The 24,063-nt window shown below is 42.4% G+C and overlaps 1 protein-coding gene across 2 annotated transcripts; it reads right to left on the bottom strand.

Moving 5' to 3' along the window:
- Nucleotides 1–7,680: 7,680 nt before the first annotated feature.
- On the bottom strand, nt 7,681–20,359 carry sall1a (spalt-like transcription factor 1a). 2 transcript variants are annotated; one of them, XM_039795215.1, is made up of 3 exons: nt 19,464–20,359; nt 10,456–13,862; nt 7,681–9,343 (listed from the first exon to the last, which is right to left on the bottom strand). In XM_039795215.1, the coding sequence occupies exons 1-3, from the start codon at nt 19,534–19,536 to the stop codon at nt 8,903–8,905; spliced, it is 3,921 nt and encodes a 1,306-aa protein (XP_039651149.1). In that variant the 5' UTR covers nt 19,537–20,359; the 3' UTR covers nt 7,681–8,902. The 2 variants fall into 2 exon arrangements, with proteins under 2 accessions (XP_039651149.1, XP_039651150.1); XM_039795216.1 differs by lacking the exon at nt 19,464–20,359 and adding an exon at nt 16,621–16,802.
- Between the last annotated feature and the right edge of the window lie 3,704 nt (nt 20,360–24,063).

Below are 24,063 nucleotides of genomic sequence, written 5' to 3'. Positions count from 1 at the left end.
AGAAGGAAAAGCAAGTGGAATGCACATGTAGAGATTATTTACCTACATATAATTATTATGTTTCAAATCATAATATGCTGCCGAGGCTAAAATGGTCATATGATATCGCAATTAGTTGCTGCAACTCCTTTCAAAGAACACAAAGTGTACTTTTCTTTCAACGTGCTAAGTAGTACTTGGCAAAACCTGAGAGCCATCAACCTCAGGCAGAGCATGACATGAGTGTTTCTGTGAATGTATGTGTATGTATGTGTATGCATGCATGTATGTGTGTGTGTGTGTGTGTGTGTGTGTGTGTGTGTGTGTGTGTGTGTGTGTGTGTGTGTGTGTGTGTGTGTTTGTGCGTGTGTGTGTGTGTGTGTGTGTGTGTGTGTGTGTGTGTGTGTGTTTGTAGTTCCTGGCTTTTGTAAAGGCACCGGGAAGCTCGAGCCGTCCACCCAGGCATGCCTGTGCAGTGTAACCAAGGCTGACTGGCTGACCTCAGACTGTGTGGGCCCTTTAGCAGAAGATGAAGGAGCTTTTTCATTGACTCAGGAACAGGAGGTATCGCCTTCCCTTAGCAGCAGCACTCATTCATGCCAGACACAATGCGTTATTATTGGTTTTGAATTGAAATGTTAATTTCGGGAACTGGGCAACTGGGCCTGAGAGCTTGCCCTGCTCATTTCTCATTTTTCACTTGGCTGAGGTGGTCTGTATTGGTGTGGAGTGTTAACCCCCGGCTCTCCTTGTATTACAGCAACTTGGTTCAGCTATGTAAGGACCGGGGGCCTATGGAATAGGCCACAAACGCAACATGCTTGAGCTTTCAACGTATGGACTCATACTGGATGTTGAGCAAGCCAGAGATGGGGACTGGACATAAGGGAGACTCGGACCCGAGTCTCCCTTATGTCACACACACAGTGACTACATTATCGACTCAGACTCGAGATGCGGGACTCGTGAACAATCTTTATGTTCAGGATACGTCTGATGAATGTTATTCCCCTCCCTAAGTAACCTATAACCTCCCTATGTAACATGTAATATGTAACGTATCTGCTGTGCACGGCCAAATGTGAGAGAGGACAACAAACATGTCGACCGCACCGGCAGCTGCTGTGCCATTTATCATAAGCTTTGGCTTTAAAAACTTTATACAACAAGGCCCAAACAAAAGAAGTGCTGAATGCAGAATATGTGGACTCTAGCTCAAAGACTTGAAACTTGACTTGGACTCTAGCTCAGAGACTTGTGAGCATCTCTGGCTCCATCATACAAAAGCGAAAAGGTTAGTGGTAAAAGGTGGAGACACCGGTCCATACCCAGGGAGCAGTCACTATTGATCCTGAGGCCATGGAGGAAACACCAGCTCTTTCAGGGCCGGTGGTGTGAGGTAGGCAGGTCAGCACTCTGCTGTGCAGCCTCACAGAAATGAGTGCATCAGCAGGCCCGGCAGATCTATATGACGGGAATTAAACAACATAATCAAATTGTTTGCGCAACCATTTAGCATCTCATTCCCTCACTGCCCTGGGCCAGACTGACCACTGGAGACTGGCCATCCACAGCAGTAACAAAGTAGGGCAATAACTAACAGCGATTAAAGGAATATTGATGGCCTGTGACACACAGCATCCTGAAAAATGCTATTTGCTCAAATAGCTGCAATAATTAAGTATATGAGGGTCAGTCACTTTTATCTGCTGCTTTTATTTGGATCGATTATTTAGTAAACTGGCCAAGCCTCAGAGAGCATTATTGCTGAGTGGGGTGTTGATTTCATAGCGCAAGTGCTTCAGCCAAGTCACACAGTAGCAGCTCACAGCAGAAACACAGTGGAAGAGTTTCCAATATTACTTATATGGGGAAGGAGGGAAAGAAACAAAATTGCGCCACTATCTCTGTAAATATAAAGATATGAGCTGGAATTTTACACTGACACTTGTTGTACATGTTGACCTGGCTCTGTGCTATTTTAGCCCTTAAAATTACTTCATTTTGTGCTTTCATTTCACATTATGTTTTTGATAGCTGAAAAACTTTCTTACTTTTCCCAGATATGAAAACAAGCCTATAGGCTTGGTGTAAAATATTCTCACCACTGATTGATAAAAATGTTGGCTGCGTGAAAACATCCGTGCATTTAATGTGATGCCGTGGTTAAAAAATAAACGAAGCCGTTTAGAGGCTTCTTTCCCAGTTGATTGATTAAACATTAACCTGCTGGATCTGGGATATCTCTTATTAATCACAGGTGGCACAAACTTAACTGAGCATGAGGAAGGCATGTACAAAAAGGCACTGACAGCACACTATACAAAAAACAAAAAACACACACACACACACACACACACACACACACACACACACACACACACACACACTAACACTTGCATGAAATCATGTAATCATAACATATGCCATTTAGTGGATGCTTTAATCCGATGAGTGATGCAGTTTTAGCTCTGGCGGACCCAGTGGGATTTAAACATCTAACTCTGGTGGTGCAATTGAGTTATACACCCAGGCACACACATGCACACACATCTCCATATCAAGCAGCACATTGTGGGAATTGCCATGACCTAATGTATTTCTTATCTAACATTTGATTACACATTTCACAGAGGAAACCATTTCCCTCTCGCCCACAACAAGATGTCCGATGAGAAAACCAACCTTGACTAAAGAAGTGAGGAGTATTTAAATGAGTGGGTGGCAGGACTGTGATTTTAACCTGTTAGATACACTGTACAGCAGCCCAAAATCCCATAAAAGACAACAGAGCAAAATCTCTATCAGACCTTCCTCATTTTCCCACAGTAAGTGACCGTGAGTAGAGGAACCTATCACGCTATAATAACGTCACTGAATATTCAGCCACTGTAGCAGGCCATTGCTTTGATCTAGCACTGATGTGGGTGGCCGGTATCCACAACTACAACAGTTTTCAATTTGAGGCTGACAGAGCACTGAACCTGCCTCCGAAATAGCTACGTTTTTCTTGCTGTAACCACGGGTGACTTTTTTTGTGCCCGAGGAGGCTTTTATGAGAAAATTGACAAAGTAAATATCCTTTCAGCTTTTTCCCTGATGAATAATGTACGCACAGGCTGATGGACTGCTTAAAAAAAAAATTTCAACAGCTTCAGGGTTGTCCCTGCACATCAGCTGTCATCGTGTGATGTGGGTGGCGGTCCTGGTGCGGGGGCTTACGGCAGCACACAGGTGCCCTTTTCACTCCCAGGCCGAAAATGACAAATTCAATAAACTCAAGACATCTCTCCAGAGCACCTATGGAATCAAACACACCTGACAAGCGGCTGAAGGGCTTCTTCCTAGTCGCTCTGACACCCCATCCTGACGCTCGATATCAATATCTCTGCGGCCGTGGAATATCTTTCCATCTCACTAGCATGCTTTGACACTGTGAGAAAGAATAAGAATATGTGTCAGAGGTTGTGGGACTCGAGGTAAGATTGCGATGAGGAAATTGAATCTGTGAGATGACATTAACAGAGAGTGTCCCCAACTCTGTGTGTGTTTCAGCCCCAGAGCAGACAGGCTTGGCTAGGGTTACCGACCGTAATTCTGATGGTGAAAGGGCCACAATCAGCCTACTTAATCTTGAAGCTGTTCTTTAAAACCAAAGAAAGACGATCTGTCTCCATTCTACTGTACAAAACAAGGAAACGTGATTCATCTTAAAATGGAAATGCACATTAAATTAAATTTGCCTTTCGGGGCAATGAGGACAACTCTTGACTGCAGGGTTTTCTGTGATTACAAAAAAGGTGCTTGTAGTCTGACAAAAGACCCAGTCTCATAAACCTATCTTGACCTGAAAGAACAAACCTTAGACATCAAATTTTAAAGAATTAGCATCACAATGGGCTAAATGTCCCTCTTGTAGTAAAAGCCCAGTGAAACGGGCTTGCAATTTCAGTGGTGATGATAAACTGGGAGACGCAGATAGCGGGAGCACTGTGCGTGAGACAAACCCTCACTGTATGTTCATTAGCATCCCTGAAGGTTCCCATCTGACAATGAGGGAAACAGAGCACAGTGGTCGTCCTGCAAGCTTGAGTGCCTTATTAAAGAATAGGCCAGGGAGCCTCAAGTTTGGTGAGTCTGGTCCACCAGGAGCTCACATCAGGGCTCCCACCTGTTTGTCTGGGTGCTCATTTGACACAATAGGTCATGAAACGCAATATGGGCCTGTGCCTCTCTTTCTCACCACTCAAAGCGAAGGAGCGGATGAACTGCAAGATAAATGACATTGACATTTGGATAGTGTCCAGATTGCTGTGCCATAAAAATAAACCATGCAAAGACAATTTCAAAAGACCAAAGCACAACTTCAATGGAGAGCAAACAGGAGCAGAATGAAGAAAAAAAAAGCTGTCTCGTTTTGAGCAGGATGGATATTTCCTAGAAGACTTTGATTGCTCGTCTGTGATAACTGTGAGAGTGTACAGGCCTGAAAAAATCCTGCTCCATGTTTGTACTTACAATCTGGAGGTCTTGTCTTCCAACCAGCTGTGTACACGCTGCAGACAGGCTCCATTTTCCACAGGAAGCACGACGAGAGCCGCAGGAAGACTAAACCAGCATGAAATGGCTGGAGGAAAATGACAAAGCAAATTAGAGGCTTATACAAAATAAATAATCACTTTTTTTATACAATAAAATCCAAACACAGGCCATTTTAGGGGAATTAAAGGCAGCACAAAACTGCCAAACAATTATCAGTGACAACCGTATGACATGTTCACACTTTAGGGCTTCAACTTACAGTATGATTTTTTTTCAACATAAACACACCAGAGAAGTGTGTTTTTGCAGGAAGTAGGCCTCTGAGCAGGTCTGTCACCTGCGTGTGATTGACAGAGTGGGCAGGTGCAGCGGTGCATCCAGGGAAAGTGAACCCCAGCCGGCTACATGAGGCTCACCATTTGTTCTCTGCGGGTCTTTGATCTCCCAGCGGTGGGCCAGAACCTCAGTGGGGAGTCCAGTCCAGGCCCCAGGCTACGGTTTGTATCGACTCAGGAGGGCTGACAGCAGAAGGCAGAAGATGTGGGAGGGGGCCCCATCTTCCCAAGATCGCCTCCGTGCTGCTTCATCTCAACCTGACCTGCACACCGAAGGACTGTGGAGGGTAGAAACAAGAGATGTTGAACAGATTTCATTCTCCTGAATGAGTCAAAAAGCAGTTTGATAATCGTTTCATTAATCTTTTACTTTTTTTCTTTTTGCCTTTTCTCCTGACATACTAGAGGGAACACACACACACACACACACACACACACACATCTAAACAGTTGTAAAGCTCATATTTGTTTCTTAAGCCATTTAGTTTAGTTTAGTTAGAGTAACAAATTATTCTTTTCCCAGTTTGCTCTTACATGGATGGCGTGTGCCATGAAAATTGAATTTTTTCAAATTTAAAATACCCATGAAGCCATTTAGTTTCATTATAAAATATCCAACTCATAAAAACCATTTAGACAACACAATAATAAGTACAAAATAATTCCCTTAACACAAGTTAAGTTACACTGGAAACAAATGATCTTATTTTTGCAGTGTGGCAGCTGAGCATACAGCCCTTACTTAGGAAGGCCAAGCCTTTAATGAACCTTCAAGTGTACAGTAAGTGGACAGGAGTGGCTTACAGCTAAAGAGAGTAATGTTTCTTTGCTGATGGTTCCCATCCTCTCCAGACACTGCAGCAAAAGGCCATCAAGCCATTTAGCTCAGACGGGGAAAAAAAATAACCAACACTAAAATAAAAACACATTAGATAAAATGTCAAGAATAAATCAAAATAGCCTAGGCAGGAGTGTGTTTGTTTGAAGCTGACATGCAGTGCGTGTTCATCTCTCCTATGAGTGTGTTTATAATAGATATAGTGTACATAATCTCTGCTCCCAAAAAGCACATTGTCAGCGTAGCTGCAGAGCAGTGGATGAGACTCACAGCACTACAATAAATTGTGACAGTGAACAGGGCAGACTGGGACAGCCCCTCTTAGTCTGTAGCGATTGTGTTTCAGTGTGTTCGCCCGGCTCTTCCTGTGGTGCTCTGTGTTGTGGAGCAAAAAGCCACTGCTGGGAGCCACAGTGGAAGAGATCAATTGTACACATTCTTGCCACCTGAGATTCAAGTGTTTCTGTAATACTGCACAGCTCAATCGATACTTAAGCGAGGAACCGAGAGGGAAGAGCCCAGTCCATGCTTATTGGGACTACTCACACACAGATAAAGCATGCATTTACTCCTGTATATTTCTGCTTCACCTGTTAATTGAACAGAAAAAAAAAGATTTAAACAGCAATACACAAATGTCTATATCTTCGAGGCTGAACTATTCCTGTAACACTACTGCAGTTTTTAGCACTTTTGTGAATCTTTTATGTTGGAATTTTATTTTTTTGTTTTCTCATTTCACGTTTTACTTTAATTTATAATAAAATAAACCACTAGAAATAACGCATTGGAAATGATAATAAAACAACAATAACAACAGCAATAATATTATTATTAATAATAATAGCCTTGTAATAATAAAAGAAAAGGCAAAGGAAACGCAGAAGTAGAATAACTCAAAGTTGTAAATGTAAGAACGTATTTGTCATAATTAGCAGAGCAGTAAGAATGTGGAGCAGTTTTATTTTTCTTTCTGTCCTTTGAAGGAATCTCTCAGGAAGCCGATGTGCTGCACAAACAGAGCTCAGGGGAACAGATGTGACTGTTAAAAAGAAAACAGGCACTGTGGGTAAGGATCATTTAGCTTCGACGTCTTGAAATATAAAACGTAAATATTGGGGATTTCGGCTTTGTGAAGAGGAGGGGAGAGCGCCGGGGATGCTGGACAGAAATGAACAGATCCTGTATTGCAGGATGTGCAACGATGTGTTAAATTAAATGCAGCTGTTGAAATACAAAAGGGGGACATTTTCGGTTTGAATAAAAAAAAAAAAAAAAAGGCAAGGCAAATGCCTTCAAAGCCGTCAAAGGCTTTATCCGGATAACCGTGTGATCGTTTTGACAACATCTTTTGAGGCTTTGTGGCAAATAATTAGATCGTCACATTCTTATTAAATGAACGTATGTTTAAATAAAAGATAAGCAATACTGGAAAGACATACACTATTAAATGCCGACTGCATCCCTAACACCTTAATAATGCTGGTTTGTGTCTTAACTTTCGGGTCCAGACAAAATAAAATGTGTCCCCGCTGAGACCTTTTTTTTTTTTTTTTTTTTTAACAATCTGGTGAACGTGCATACATAAATGGTAGGAGGGAACCTTTTCCTTTCTGCGTAAAAAGCCTCGAATCTACTTGATTCGGAGGATTAGCGATTAATTGGCGATTTCAAGCATCGGCACCGGAAATGATGAGGTTAAAACTGTGATCATTTTAAATTAAAGAGTAGGGAAGCTCACACCATTAATGACTGTATCCAACCCCCCGTGTCTGCTTCTACTGCTAGTCAGTGAAAAGTGAAAAGAGTTGGACAAGCTGCACGACGGCCCTGGGCCACACATTATTCAAAGACAACAAGTAGCCTAATTGTATTATTATTTCTGCTCTTCTTTCACACGAATCAATGTTTGATGTGTGGAAATAATTATTAGTATCTTTCCAATGATATGACAAATAAGGAGGGAATAAAAGCACACACACAATGTTTCTTTTGGAAAACTGATGTATTTGATTATTAGAGTAAAGAATTACAGTATCTTAGTTGTTAGTAGGTATTAAAGTGTAGAGAAACTGGACCCATAAAGATCTTCCAACTTTCCAAGAAAGTGCATGTAACAGTCCGAAGGTTGTCAAACCCAATATATATTTATATTTATAAAAACACTATCATTTTGTCCCCTGGCCGTGATGGACTTCTTTCGTGTGAGCTCTATGTACATTTTCTTACGAGGGAGTTTGTATTTCCACGTCTGAACGTATTTACAGAAGCTTCAACACATAACTTTGCACTTGATGTCGGTGAGGATGCTGGGACATAGCAGCAACGTGGAAATCCAGCTGAGAAACTGAAGGAGAATCCTGCTCATTTGATTGGCTGTCTCAGTTCCAAAAGCCAGGAAATAGGCCAGACCGAATGTTCCCTTCTGTCTTGCTTTCAACAACACCAAAATACGAGCAACGAAAAAAAAAGATTGAGAAAAAAAAAAAAATGGAAGTAAACAAAAAGTAGAAAGTACAATACACAGAAACGGTAACAACAAAACAAGTTAACACTAAAGAAACCCTTGACATGTAGCAAACTTCAATGTTTTGTCTTCTTTAAATAAAATAAAGGTAAATAGCAATTTGAAAGAAAGGAACTACCACATCATTTAGTCCCTTGCCTGAATTTCATTGTTTTGCTTTGATGAGGGGAAGGGGGCATGAACACACAGATGTTAGACCAACTACAGAAGATCAGTGTACATTATTTACAGCAAGTCTGTTTGCTTATAACAGGGCTAATGCATCACATGAACATCGACAGTTCGGTTATAGCTACTACAGACAGAAAATAACTTAATGCCAAGGTAAGGTTATCTACCCAGATAGTCTAAGTTTCAAAAGCACATTTTTAAGCACCCATACATACCCATTCTGGCTTCAAAACAAACAAAAACCTAACTGTTAATGCTTTCACTTGGTTTCAAGCAAGGTTATAATCGCTAATAAATAAGCTCCATAAAACTATAACATGTACATTGTACAAAAAAAGCAACTTGTCTTCACACTCATGTTCGTAAAGATTTAATGGCGAGCAAAGCAGTTCAGTTGATTTTGTCCCTGTCTTGTTCTCTTTCTTTCTCTTCTTCTGTGTGTGACTACATATGTGTACAGTGTGCCTTCAGGCATCTTCATCTGTCTGTGCGCAACTGAGGACATACACGCTAATTGGTGACAATTTCTTTATTGTCCTCTATGAAGCGCGTGAAGCGGAAGTGGGCCCCGTTCTCTGTGTTGGCCATTTTCTCCAAACCAGCAAGAGCAGCGTTGGGTTCCATGCTGTGTAACTTGTCTAGGCTGCCGGTCAGGCCACCAATGGGAGAGCTACCCCCATTTCCCACACCACCTGACATGGGTGGGATGCCTCCATTCTGGATGACAGAGATTTCGTTTGTCTTCATTGCGAGGCCGTTGGAGAAGGCTGCAGCGTACTGGTTCCAGAAACTGGCCGGGTCCCCGTTGCTTGCCCTTGATGCCATGTCCTTCTGGAAGATCTCAGGAAACTTGACTGGGTTGGTACCCAGGAAGGCCATTGGCCCATCAACGGAAAGCCTGCGGCCACGTCTGGCGGGAGCGCTGTTCCACATGTGTGTGCCCATGTGGACCTACACAGAGAGAGAGAGGGAGGAAAGAAAAAAAGGGGAACAAAAGGGAGGGAGAGAGAGACAGAGCAATGAGAGGGATGACAATTAGTGATGTTTATAAACTAGGCCACAAGAGCTGCACATGAGATGATGCAATGGAAAAAATAATAATAATGCTCGACTCCAAATTAAAATAGCTTCACACCCTGTGTGCAGCAGTTAGTTAGTTGCTTATGCTGTGAGAGGTACCAGCATGGTGTAAACATCTTATTTTGGAAAGACTGATACATGCTGTTTAATCTAAACCTTAATTTGCTCATCTCACAAGGGAACCACAGGGCTTGGGGTAAAATTGCACTGTCCAGTTTCATTGCTATCGCCAGTATTGCATGTGACATTTCACCTCTGGCAATACCCTTTCCATGACAAAGACAATACATTTTTTTTCCTTTTTTTTCTGCTTCATAATCGTTTAAAGATATATTCAACTAATTGTGTTTTAAGGTATTTTATGTACAACCTACTACAAAAAAGTGCAGAGACTTTTCTGTGTACTTTACTGGAGAAACTTTAACACAAAAATGCAGATATCTTTTAAAAAGACCAGTTTCAACCAAAAGCCAGAGCTTTCAAAATTAAAAATTAACATTCATCCCAAATTCCTTCTCTGGGATTACGGATTGACGCACTAAATAATAATTATCCTACGTTTCACATAATTAAGTTCACATAATTCTCCCCAGTTTCTGTAGATCATTGAGCAAGATCCCTTTCTCAATGATTTATGCCTGTGACAGTTTTCACAGAGTCTGTTATGGAAAACTACAGACTGACCTAACGCACAATGATTACCTCTGATAATTAATTCTGTGCCCTGAATCATTTAGCTGATTGCATTCTAGAATTCCTACCTAATAATCATATTAGTTGTGTGATTCAGCCTTTCCACTAAGGTAAGTTTTTCTCAGAGAGCTGCTCCTTTCATTAATTATACAACATTACCACCTCTTGATGCCGAGTGCACTGACACGCCATATGAAACTAAATAGGAGCTCTGAGACTCATTTTTCACAAACATTCTCATGCACAAACTTTAAGGGCACCAACCGTTTTCTGGATGTTTCAACATTTACCTTGAGATTTCCTTTGGTGGTGAAAGCCCGACCGCAGATACTGCAGGCAAAGGGTTTCTCCCCTGTGTGGGTTCTCTCGTGGATCTGTAGAGCACTGGAGGAGGAGAAACACTTCCCACAGGCGTTGCAGAAGTGTTGCTTGGGTGTCCTGCGTGGCGGAGCAGCGGAAAGCACAGGGGAAGTGGAGGCAGATGATGTGGCCAAGCCAGACGGCATGTCCTTGTTCTCTGGGTGGAATCCATGCAGAAAGCCATTGACCTCTGGTTTGTTAAGAGAGCCCACAGAGAGTAGGGAAGGGGTTGGGCTGGAGGACAGGCTGGTGTTTGACGGCTCAAAGAGCTGTGAGGGCAGGTCTCTCATTTGATGGGTTAGCATGTGCTGCTTGAGGTTGCCCTTGGTGGAGAAACCCCTGTTACAGGCCGTGCAAATAAATGGTCGTTCTTTGGTATGGCTTCGATAGTGAATGTCCAAGGCACTCTGACAAGCAAAGGTCTTCCCACAGATGTCACAGGATGTGTTCTTGATGATACTACGTTCCCGGAAGGGGAATAACATGCCCAAGGGGTCTTTTGAGGAATTGACAGATGTCAGGTCCAGGGCTCCAATGTTGGATGGGTGAGAGTGCAAGAGGCTTGCAGTGGTGTGCTCCAAGGATAAGGCCCTCTGGTGCCTTTCTTCGAGGCTGGGGGATTTGCGTGGTTGTGGCTGCATGCTAGTGGGGGATGGCGCCTGAATGGAGGAGGTAGATTCTGACACAGCTGGACTCCCGGTGCTTTGGCTTTCAACATCCCCTCCCAGAGACGAGGAGTCATTGGTGAAGCAATCCCCCTCAACTAAGCCATTTACCATAGCCTTCATTTGGCTGACTTGTAGCTCCTCTGTTTCATTATTATAGACATTATCTCGGCCATTTCTCTCTTGCCCCTCCTGGCTAGCCATTTCAAGGGGGGCTGGGGAGTTACATACACTGTCATGGGAGGCATCAGCTGACCTAGGTGTGTCTGGCACACTGCTATCAGGGCCCTCCTCCATTCCTTCCATGTTGTCATCAGAGAAGTTGTCCAGATCATCAAAGTTTCTCTCCTCAAATGAGCCAGTGTCAGAGACCATGGACTCTGGGTAACTCTCTGGCAGAGGGGTGTTGGGGATGTGCCCACCCATGTGCATGCGAATATGTTGCTGTAGAACCACAGCATTTGTGAACTTCTTCTGACAAATGGGGCAGGAGTGTTGGACTCTAAGAGGAGGCATGGCCCTATGGACGCTGTAGTGGGTCTTAAGATTTCCCTTTGTTGTAAACGCCCTGCCACAGATTTTACACTTAAAGGGCCTTTCCCCAGTGTGAGTGCGATAGTGCATTTTCAGAGCACTTTGGCAGCTCAGCACCCGGTGGCAGATGACACATTCGTTTGGGTCTGTCACCTTCCTGTCAATGTTCTCCACAAGCTGCTGTAGTTTAGAGGTCTCTGACCCCTGGAGAGGATCCAGAATGCCTCCAAAGGGGAACTTAGCCTTAAATTGATCAGACATAAGAGGCATGAGTGGGTTGGTCATCATGGGCGGGCTGTTAGATGTTGTGTAGTCAGCAGTGCTCTCTGACGCAGAGCTCACATTTGTCATGAAGACTGAGGAGTGGCTGCCTTCTTCAGTTCTCCCATTTGAGGTAGGCAGAGTTGCACCTTCACCCTCTTCAGACACTCCATCATTACTTTTAGCTGAATGCTCAGCAGTGCCTAAAACACTTTTTGCAGCAGAAGGGCTAGTTATGGCTATTGAATGATCTTCCTTTTTGATGAAATGTGGCAGGCTCGGCATGGTTGGTGGCAGCAGCATGCCAACTGAGGAAGTCAGTGTGGGCAAAACTGGTTTGCTGTCCAGCCAGCTGGTGACAGGTTTCTCAGGGGGCATAGACATGCCGTATGGAATGCCGGTGGTTGTTGGTATGTTGTCTAAATGCTCAGGAACAGGGTAGGGGTTCATCTGGATGTGTGGGTATTTTTCTTTATGACGCTGGAAATGCACCTTCAGGTTACCGCGGGTGGAGAAGCGATTGCCACAGATATTACACTTGTATGGTCTCTCGCCAGTGTGAGAGCGCAGGTGAATTTGCAAGGCACTGTCACTCCCAAACACCTTGCCACAAAACCTGCACTTATGCTTGAAGAAAGCCTCGTCAGAGCTGCTCTTGTGTTCAAATGATGTGACATTTGGCGGCTTGCCTTTCCTCTGCTGGGCCAAAGCTGCTAAAGAGTTGAGGTCCTCTACGGTGGTGCCAACACTGGGCAGAGAGCTGGAGAACATAGGGTTTCCAGGTGGGGGCTGAGGTAGAAGGGGATTCACTGCAGAGCTTAACAAGCTACCCATTCCAAATGCTGGCGTGGATGACTTAGTAAGTGATGAATTGCTGAGCTGAGTGTGGAGGCTACTCATATGACTTGGCCTCTTGTCAGATGACTGGGTATTGACAGTTGATGGCCCCAGTGTGCTAACGCTCTGAGATGTCTCACTGCTGCTTGGATTGGATTGAGGTAGCTGTGCCGCTGCAGCCAGCTGCTTTAGGCTGTTAATACTGGCTGACTGACTAGCCAGGTTCTGCGCTAGGCCTGCGGCTGCAGCCAGCTGTTGGGAGAGATGTGAGCTGAGTGTGGTCAGTGGGGTGGTAGCAGGCCCCATTGTGCCTGGAGCAGAAGTTTGGGGCACCTGCAGTTCTGGGGACTGGGAGGCCAGGAGCAGTATCTGGTGGCGAATCTGCTCGATAAGCTGCAGTTGGTGGATCTGCTGCTGTTGTAGGGCTAGGAGTTGCTCCATAAGGGCTGGCACTGCCACCCTAGGGCCCCCTGAGTTACGGGCCTCTTGGGAGAACTGGGCCACAGCCACTTTGGTGCTCTGCAGATTTTCAATGATGACATTGCTATTGATCATGGAGAAGTTTCCAAGGTCAGTCAGGTTTCTGAGCTGAGGTAGAGGGGCAGAGATAGCCGAAGTACCTGCTGCAGGGCCAGAGCTGCCCCTGCCACCATGGCTGCTGACTGTGTTGATGGGGCTCCCGCTCTCTGCATGACTGCCTTCCTCTTCATGACCACTGCTCATTCCGGAAACATCCACGTCCATGGATTCGTCTTTTTCAAGAGTGTTAGTCTCCAAAAGGTCACTGCACTCTGTTTGATCAGTGTTATTAGCTGTGTCATTCATCTGGTCATCGGAATTATGGGGAGGAGACCCAGGCGAGAAAGTTTCGGTGGGGGAGGCAGGGTTTTCATTCACTATCAGAACTAACTGATTCTTAGTGCAATTCTTCTGGTGTTCCTCAAGATCTGATAGTTCAAAGAACTCAGCACAACATCTGCTACAGACGTTGGCGTCTGACTCCTTGCAGGGGGGGTCCTCTGAGCAAAGTTCTGTGTCCCCTGAAAAAGAGGAAACAGAGGATTAGTGATTAGAAATGTTTTGCAGCTGAAGAAGCAGCTTTATCTCCTCAAATTCCATTGTTGTTAATCTTCAGTTAATCAGTTTTACACTTATCCCCTTGATGTGTTCACAAAAACAACGATCGAAAGGCAACAATAAGCCAACAGGAATGAGAAAAGGCCTTATTCAATGCAGTGGCCTCTGAAACACGATAAGAGGGGATACAAAATCAATGGGAACTACTCAAATATTGCTTAAAAGTGATCTTTGAAGATGTACATCTGGGTTTCATCAGCCCAACCAAAGGTAATCATTTTCTCCAGATAATCCATCAAAATATAGAATAGAGTGAGGTGAGGACATTGGGTCTTAATTAAATTTCATAGAAAGGCATTGATTTCCTATATTCCATGGCCTTCAAAGTCTACTTGTCCACTCGGTGCAAATCAAGCATTTGAAGGACTTATTAGACTTTCAATTTGCTGTCAACTTTGCTCATTTTCAGCCAACTATAGGCATCTTGGACAGGTTATCTATGTCACTAAACTAATTTGTATCCACTCAGGCTGCAGTCACAGTGAGACATGAACAACAGAGCCTGGGGCGTCTAGGCTGTTACGTGCATACACTAACCACAACAAGTACAACAAAAAAGGAAAAAAATTGAAGAAAAATGAATATGAAATTGTATGACATGGCAAAAATGTCTGCAAAAGAATAACATGTCAGCCGACTTTTGCTCCATATTGGTAAATACACTGTGAACCTAAAACATTAGCAACCATAGAAAAAAACAGTCATCAGTGAATTATTCTGGGAAAGCAGCAACGGAAAAACCTATTTGTTTAAATAAATGACTTGGTCAAAACTTAAGTGGAGGGCGGTACATCAGAATGCATGCATAACAAACTTGCCAAAACTGAGGAACTGGACACACCAGTTCACTGATCTTGCAATACACACACAGCAACGTCTGTTGTAATTGAGATTAAAATTCAAAAGTAATGACGGTCTTTCAAATGCACACAAAAACGTGTTTTTGAATTTTCCATTTTGATAAACAGGAGTCAGGGAGTGAAAAAGGCAAGACGACACCCTGTCCCCAGAGCCACTGCTGTGCTCCAGACTTTTCTGATTCTTTTCCCTCTTTGTCACACTAAAATCTTGCTGTTTAACATACAAGTTGATTTACAAATTGCATTTTTCTATGAATCCCTTTCATTGTGGCTCTGGCCCCTCAACACTTTCATCAGGGCAAAGAATTCATTTGCAAATGAAACCCAGAGAAGTGCAGCCCTGCCCCACAGAGAGACAGGATGCCTTCCCATTGTTCGCGCAGCATGGGAGCGGCGGGGATCGTCGGCACAGCCTGGCCCTGCTCATCTCAGTCGACTCAAAGCAGATCCTGTTTAATTCAGGGATTATCTCCCTCAATGTTTCTCTGCTCAGTGACATCAGATAACGCAAAGTTGCCATGACAGTAAACCCTGGCCCTCACACCACCAAACCATGCAAACAGGGAAGACTCAACTTTAATGATAACTTTTCATGTTAAATCCCCCCTTCCACCCACCCGTCTACCTACAGCACAAGCGCTAATTTAGAAAAAATGTGTTTGATTCATAGTGTGAGAAATGTAAGGATTAAATAAACACCTTTTCTCTTTTCTCAAAGCTGGCTGTACACAAATTAGTGTGAAGAAAATCCAATTGCATGACACAAAGTGGGATAAAAATAAAGCCATAAAAAGAAAAAGAAAAACTTTTGTCTAACAAACTTCTGGAAGATGCCAAATTAATTAATAAATTAAATATGTGTGTGCACACTAAAGTCAACGCAGATCATAAGGAAAAAATACATGCATTTACTATTTGAAAAACAATGGTGTGGACGGAAATTAAATAAATTCACCTTGTGACTCATACACATACTTTAGAAAGGGCCTAAGTGTGTTTCTTTGATTAAAATAAGATGCTAACATTTTGTGTAGTGTGCATTTTCAAAAATCCTACAAATCAAACAATTCGCAATAATACACATTAAACGTGCAAATGCAAAAAATACAATAAACAAACTATATATAATTATGTAAATAGTATATCAAATTAAGGAAAACATTAAAGAGATAACAGATGATACTTCTGACAAAAATAATTTGTGTATTCTATTTTACTAAAAAACACTAATAAAAGGAACTGAAGCAAAACTCTTTCATCAAAATTGTGCAGTGCAGAAGTGGACAGTCTCCTCTTCACCAAATCTATCTTAAATTTGGAATTTGGGAGAAGAGAATAATAATAATGCGCCCACAGCTGCAAAACATAAGAATCATATTTCATCAAATTAAATGCGTGCACGCCTACAGATATGCTCGTTCAACTGTGCAATACTATATTTTACTTTACGCTAAAAAAGGATCAAAACTAAATGAATGCATGAGTACAAATCCACTGTCCACATAGGACTAGTATAGCAAACAACACAGATGCTAGCATTAGGCTTAGTTCCCAAAATAGCAAGGATTAACTTCCAATTAAAGTTAAGATAAAGTCAAGCCGGTGTAAAGATGGAGTCTGTAAAACTTCCATAGAATCTCTATCAAAAGCACAATGTTAACAGTGCACAGGGCTAAAGGGTGTCAGGAGAGACAAAGAGCACAGGACAGAGCCCCAAAGAAACTGACCAAAGTAAGAAAATGAGAGACAAGAAAACAAGGAGCAGTCAAAAAAGTTGACAGAGAGCTTCGAGAGATCCTACATTATTTTTTCGCAGGGGGGCTCTGTGAGCCTCTTGACACTTGTAACTTCAGGAGGGTTTCTGCTCTCATCGTCTCCAGCCCTCAGGACTCATCCCACTGAACACTAGATGGGGTTCCTCTAAAGCCGCCGTGGTCCAGGACAAGACTCAAATCTAGGAAGCTCTGCCCCAGTGACATGCTTAAAGCCCAAGGGGAGGGAAAAAGGCAAATCAAGTCCTTCTGGCTACACCTAGACTCGCACCACAAAAACACTGGCAAAATGACAAGCAACTGCACTCTCTGTTTGCAGGGAACAACAGCGCAAAGTGGCCTGCCCGGCCAATCGCCCCTCTAAGGGGGGCCACTCTGATAGGGCAAAAGGGGATGGCCACAACATTGATAAGGCCTTACACTCACACACACTCATACATACATACACACACACACACACACACACACACACACACACACACACACACACACACACACACACACACACACACACACACACACACACACACACACACACACACACACTTAAATGAAAAGCCGAGGCCTCGCTGGGCAGCCTGCAGCTCCGACCAGCAGGGTCAATGGCGAGGCCGAGAGAGGAACACACTGGGCCCTGAACTCACAGAGGGACACTGGCAAAGGTTAAAACAGCTAAACATCCCACCCTCTGTGGCTCTCACTCCGACCTCCCAGTAACTATGGCCCTCAGCATCACTGATATTCAGCTCCAAATACAATGACTTTCTGTTTTCACTTCCGACTACCACAACTCTGCAGAAGACACATCACATTAGCTATGAGCACTCAGCTAAATACCCCCAAAAACCTAAAGACAACATGTCCATACCTTTATAATTAGACACACAAGACACTTTTAACATGTGGCATAGTATTGGACATAATTAAGAAATGTTGTGTTCTGCAGCCTGCCAGAGTCTGTGACAAAAGTAACTCTTCACTAAGTTTATTAGATTTAAATGAAACTGCACAAAAAAACAGCCCTAGGGAATTAGGTTTTGCATTAATCATCAAGTTCCTAAAAATCACGTGAAAAGGGCTGCAAATACCTTCTATAGACGACTTTGTCCTGAAAGAAGCAAGTGTTTATTTCAAATTACCTGCACATGCTTTTCAGGCAGAACTAAAATGGGTCTATGAAAGTATTTACATGGCATATATTCAACGCATAGGCCTTATCCAACAGGATGAGCAAATGCCAAAAATAATTAATCATTGTATTTTTTATTTTATTTTTGGCGTGTCTTATTTTTTTTGTACAAATTAAAATAATGAACATGTGTAAAATTCGATCAGACTGCATGACAGAGCAAAGATAGGCCTCCATTTTAAATTAAGAACATTTCTTAAAAATACAGAAAAACAAATAACTCTTATTTTCTTATTGTGAATGAGTCATTTGATCAAAAAGTCGGTCAACAAAAATACACGTATCAACGCAACGTCCTGTTACGAAATCCAGCGGTTATTAACCTTATTCTACAATTTTATCATGCCGTGGATTTGTTAAAGTTTTGCTTTTAGGGTTATATTCGGTTTTCAACTAAAATCTAACAATTGACAACTAACTACAGCTGGATATGGGTGGCCCCTGAACCTCTGAGCTCCAGTATACACAGTCCTGGATTTCCAGTTCCGAACGCCACTTTATACAGACTGATTTCACATATTAGGTACCGTTATTACAACACCGTTAAAAGAGAGTATTTCTCTTCGCAAACAAATATTTATCGTAGTTCTATTTTTCACAGCAGGCCAAAGATCATCTTTAGCTTTCTAAAGACGTTAAAGTAAAAAAAATAACAAGCCTATTTATCCATGTTGATTTTAGTTGAGAAAACTATCAATTATTTTGTAATAAAATCGAGAGAGCGTGTGTGTGTGTGTGTGTGTGTGTGTGTGTGTGTGTGTGTGTGTGTGTGTGTGTGTGTGTGTGTGTGTGCATGTGTGTCTCAAAGTGAGTAAGACTTCACTTTTCTATGCTGCTATTTGAACAAACAAAAAGTGTAAACGATGAGTAAACCCGAGGGATATTTTCAGGTTGTGTGTTCATCTGCGCTCTTTAGAGCAGTATGTCCTCTTTTCTTTTTAGCAATAAAGCACGTTCGTGTGCAAACAGGCAACGACTAACTGACACTGGTTTTCATAAAAGGAGGAAAACATTGTACGATTTTATAGCGCGGGACTGCAACACGCGGATAGAGGAATTTCTATGTCCGGGACCCAGGAAAAGTTGGAGTCCGTGCCGGAGCGACAGGGTGGTCCATGTCGAGGCACCGAGACGGACCGCTTAAACGCAGGGAAGCCCCGGAGAGCACCTAAAGTGAGCCGGACACTCATTACAGGAGAGTTTGAACTTTAGATTAAAAACACGATTTAAAGCTTAAGTGGAGACTAAAAAGTTTCGAAACTTTAAACACACACACACACACACACACACACACACGTAAACCTAAAGGAAAATGTAGGTTACTTTCCTAATTACAGCCGATTTAACATGTTTATACTTTATAGTTCAGTTTGTATAATACCTAAAGTGGAGTGTTTCGAAAAAATATAAAAGTTCCATATTCCTCTTAGAACTGGAATAAAGTGAATTTAAGTAAAGCCTGAGTAATACGTTTAGGCTATACTGACGAAGTGGTAGGCTTCAGACTTCCAACACCAAGATGAATGGAATTATCAAAGAAACTAAACAAAAACAATAGTAAAAAGTCCAATTCAGAGTATTAACTTTAACCGTCAGATGTTGCTACAGACACGATGAAACAGCCCAGATAGCGAGATATTCATGGTGCTTGGATAAAAGGGGCGATAGGTTACGTGGACTCACCATTGTGCTCCGATAAAGGCAGATGAGGGTCGGATTGGAAGTGTTGCGGCTTCGCTTGTTTCCTCCGCGACATGCTGGCTGGCACATCAGCAGGCAAAGAATAAAAAAAAATGACTACAAAACCTTCTCAAAAATTACGTAAATAGAGCCAATCCACCGCGCATGTGCCCCGTTATGATTATCAATAATGCTCTGCGATTAATCATACGGGGGGGGCTTCTTTGAAAGGCGATTGGCACCTCGCCAGCCCCCCTCCTATTCAAATGAAGTCTCTTTAATCAATTAGCTCCTGATTTGCTGGGGACTCTTGTCTCTCTCTCAGCTCCCACCCAATGAGTTGATCCGTATGGGGAAGAAAGGCTGGGTTTTCCAAACTCCCTTTAGATACGGTTTAACCCCTTCTGTTAGCCAAGTCAAAGCTTATCTTGACTACTACAGGGGAATGTCAGCGTCTCGAGTCAATGCCTGCGACAGTATCTTTCAATCTTTCACATTGATCAAGCAGCGATCACAGTTTCTCTTGTCCTTTTTCCCCTCCCGTAGATGTGGACCGACTGGACGCCCGCAACTCAAACCTCCGCGATCACCAACCAACTTTCTTCTCTCTAAAACTCGGTAGTCCGTCCTTCGCTCTTGCATTAAGGTCGTTGTAATTCAGCTCTTGTTGTGTTGTACACCGACACCTACTCTCTGAAGAGTTGCAATCGAGGCTCCCGGTGCGCTAAAACGCAGCGTCGCGCGAACATGTTCCGTGCGTAAATGGCACCGGTACGCGTTCCCAAAAGTCCACAGTGTGTTCCGACGTCCCAATCAGTTTCATTTGATTATTATTAGTCGAGAGGGGGGTTACTTACTAACACGTTTTCATCACACACTGCATTCCGCGAATAAACAAACTTTGAGGGCCCGTGCAGCACTGGGACAAATGTGGAGCCCGGCCCATCGAGGATCTGATTGGTCACCGGGCTATTCAGTCACGCTACCATTCACCTCCACCTCCTCCCTCCCTCCCTCCTTCTCTCCCTCTCCCTCTCTCTGATTGCGCACAGCAGATCCAAACGCTTTGTGCGCACCGGGATGATCAGTGGTAAAGAGAGCGGAGACAAGTCTGTTCATCTGAATAGGGATAAATAAAGCTTTTCATTTCTTCCCTAAACATTTCTTTTTTTTAGCGAATGCCTGTATCACACTCATGTTGATGTCCATTTAACTATTACAAAAAAAAAAATCGTTTGTCTTTATATCGTCGCCATCCAGTGGGTTGTTTGTATTCTAAAACCAGTACGAGTGGCTGCATGATGTCCTCATCAAAAGTTGGATGATTTGAAGGCCTTTTGTTTCCCTTTTAATTCCTACAGATGCGAGTTTTTTTTTAAAGGCAGTGATAATTAAGCAATATCATGCTGCTGGTAACTGTAAAGCCAAGAACAATGTCTTAATCAACCATATCAATAAGTTATGGACCAATCACAAACCACATATAATTATTATTAGCATTATTATTATTGTTGTGATCGCCCTTAATAATGCAGTAACAGGAGTGTGTCTTCAGTGGGGCTGTTTTAAGAGGGCAAGAGGTCCCACTGGAGCGCTGCGTCGAGTAGATTTATTACGTGAAAAAGATAAACGAAGCTCTCAGTCGAGCTGATTTTGAGAAATGAAGATAATAACGTTACTATAGGTGATGCCTCGGATGCCATTATTTTTCACTGAATATTTAAAGAGCGGCTGCAGGCTAGATGGATCTGGTCCTCTCTTGTGTCAGCTATCTTTTAGTTTCGACTATAGCCTTACTATTTACTTATTCATGAAAAAAGGAAAGAGCAGGGGGAAAATCAACTACTACTGATGGCTCTGAGTGATGTGCTTTATCAATGCGTTATGCCCAATATTTAAAGAATACTGTGTATATATATTTTTTAAATTTCACACATATTGTGTAGTATTGATGGATGTCTAAAATGTCTTAAAATGAGGCATTGTAAACCAAATCGAAATGTAAGCAAAATCACCCAGCAAATGATCATTAATAGGGAAAACGTGTCTGTGTGTGTGCCGTTAAAAAGCCCATGCAATTACGTGCACCGAACTTGAAATTGCTGGGAGAGGAAAAAGGGGTCTGCAATATTGTAATGTCCCGGGCGGGAAAATCAATGGCCAGTTAATTGATGTGAGTGTTGGTGTGAGATTGTAAACAGGGTGATTTGCAGCCCAGCCGAGCGGGAGACATTTTAAATGGGATTCACTCAGGACGGTGAGGATACAGTGTTAACAATCATTGGCTGAATGACACAGGCGGACACAGTTTGGGGATCCAACAGACATAACTCAATGCCAGCGCCTGAAAAAGTTTTCAAATTTGACTTGAAATATTTTTTGAGCAATTCAGGTGCAATTGGCTGGTTTAGGCTACTTCTTAAATATAAAATATTATTCATAATATCCAGCACAAAATTAACTGTACAGGCTAAATACAGCTTTGTGCTGTGATAGAACAAAGTGGTATATTCTCACACAGATCTTCATGATTTAAATAAAAGTATACATAGAAAAATAAAAATCGTCATGTTTATATTAATATAAATTACATTTTTTAAATTAATCTTTTAATAATAATAATAATAATAATAATAATAATAAGTTATTAAAATAGCCACTCAAATATACCAGTTGCTATTTGTCAATATGTAGGTAAAAGAAAAAAAGTGTTTTCTGCGGGGGGAAATGACAGAAGCCTTTGACGCATAAAAAGCGCGCATTTGTCTATTATGCGCAATCAATACTGTGCGCAACATATCACAGAAGGTCCGGCCCGGGTGCCATCACTCACTATTATCACTGACATCCCATGATTGATCATATAGCTCAGAAACACTGCACGTTTGACCGCATAATGTGATAGTTAAGGCGGGGAATCTCCCAAACCGGACATGTTAGTGATCCTCAGCCAGTGTATTTCTAAGCAAAGACCCTTCTGTGTGACACCGCATTCAACACGTGGTGGGTTTCTATTCACGGTCCTGCTCCCTGCTCGACGCGATGCCTAAAGAATTACAACTAGCTGGATCAGGCCTTCATCTAGGTCAGCTGCACGTGTGTGTGTGTGTGTGTGTGTGTGTGTGTGTGTGTGTGTGTGTGTGTGTGATAATGGGAGCCCGAGAAAACGGGCAACACTTATAGAGGTTTAGGGTTTATGAGGGTGCATAGTCTCAAAGCTCCAGTGTGTTAGCACAAGTGAAGGACTATTTCACAAGATTGTTGCACTTGTGTCATTATTATACACCTAGACTATGTGATAGGTGTGATTTACATGTCATCAGTTGACATGCTATTTAAGAGCCTTTGATAAAAAAGTACTATTCAAAGTTATGGCTATAGTATTAAGAGAAGCCTTACATATTGTTACAAAAAAACTGTAAAATTATGTCAGCTGACACAGACAGCAGTTATTTAATTACTTGGAATTTATTAAATATATATATATATATATATATATATACAACATTAAAAAATATTTATGTCAGACTAAAATTATATTCTTGCTATGTTGAGCTTTTTTGTGGTCAACTGTAAATACTTGACCCCCATCATTTCCAACACAAATATCAAGACGTGCATGGCCTTATTCATGGCACACTGACGTCTTGCAAAGGGATTAGAAGCTTGATTAAAGGGATTGTTGTAAACTGGCTACATGCTTAAAGAAATAGGCACGCATTTTCCTTGTATCAAGTCACACACGCTGTCACTGTATCGCTCTTAACGGCGCTGTTCAGCTTTGTTCAAGGTGTCCAACTGCAACAACTGAAATAGAAAAAAATATTTTAAAGTATAACTGCATAATGTATTCCACTTTTTGTATTCAGGTTTACAATAGGCTATATGTTTTTACAGGAAATATGATCAAATAAACTTAAGTTCATAAAGAAATGTATCAATTGCAACAGAAACTATCAATATTTGTGCTACAGTATGAACTTAAATCACTTTGTCTTCCAGATGACCAGAAGGTAGCATTTAGATTCAGGTTCATGCATTATTGTCCTCTATTTAGTGCTCTGTTTTGCCACTAAAGAAACCCATATGAAAAATCACTTACATTAGAATTCAGAACCTGCAGCAGCAGCAGGGAATAGCCTCCATTAATTAAGAGATCAAACCCTTTCTATTGTCCTCCAGCAGCCCTGCCACCACTTGTCCCACAGATTGTCTCCCCCCATTGTGCCCCCTGACAACTTCCTGCAGCATCACCTGATATCAATGGGGCGTGTTTGTTTTAACATTATCTCAGCTGCAGTTACAGACACCCCCTTTCAATCCTGTCTTGTTTGAGGGAAAACAAGCAAACATTTAAGGGTGTCACAGAGGTCCTAGGTCTCTGGCCCATCACACAAACCGTGTGTGAGTTTACATGCGACTGTTACGGTCATTCGTGACACACACACACACACACACACACACACACACACACACTCTGCCTACTCTGCGAGTGTGTGTGTGTGTGTATCAGCTGTAGCTGCTCAGGTACAAGTGTACAAGTGATGTCAACCAAAGGATCCCTGACTAAGAGTCTCGTCCTACCAATTATTAGTGAGAGAGG

Source organism: Perca fluviatilis, chromosome 3 (assembly GCF_010015445.1).
Source record: "Perca fluviatilis chromosome 3, GENO_Pfluv_1.0, whole genome shotgun sequence".
Taxonomy (NCBI): Eukaryota; Metazoa; Chordata; class Actinopteri; order Perciformes; family Percidae; genus Perca; species Perca fluviatilis.
Note: the sequence above shows the minus strand (reverse complement) of the source record. Positions and strands in the feature narration are given on the sequence as shown.

Excerpts from the sequence above, each read along its gene's own strand:
- sall1a (XM_039795215.1), bottom strand. The coding sequence starts at position 19,536 with ATGTCGCGGAGGAAACAAGCGAAGCCGCAACACTTCCAATCCGACCCT. Across the intron at positions 13,863-19,463 it reads GCCTTTATCGGAGCACAATG|GGGACACAGAACTTTGCTCA; the intron begins GTGAGTCCACGT and ends CCTCTTTTTCAG. Across the intron at positions 9,344-10,455 it reads CCACCAAAGGAAATCTCAAG|GTCCACATGGGCACACACAT; the intron begins GTAAATGTTGAA and ends CTCTCTGTGTAG.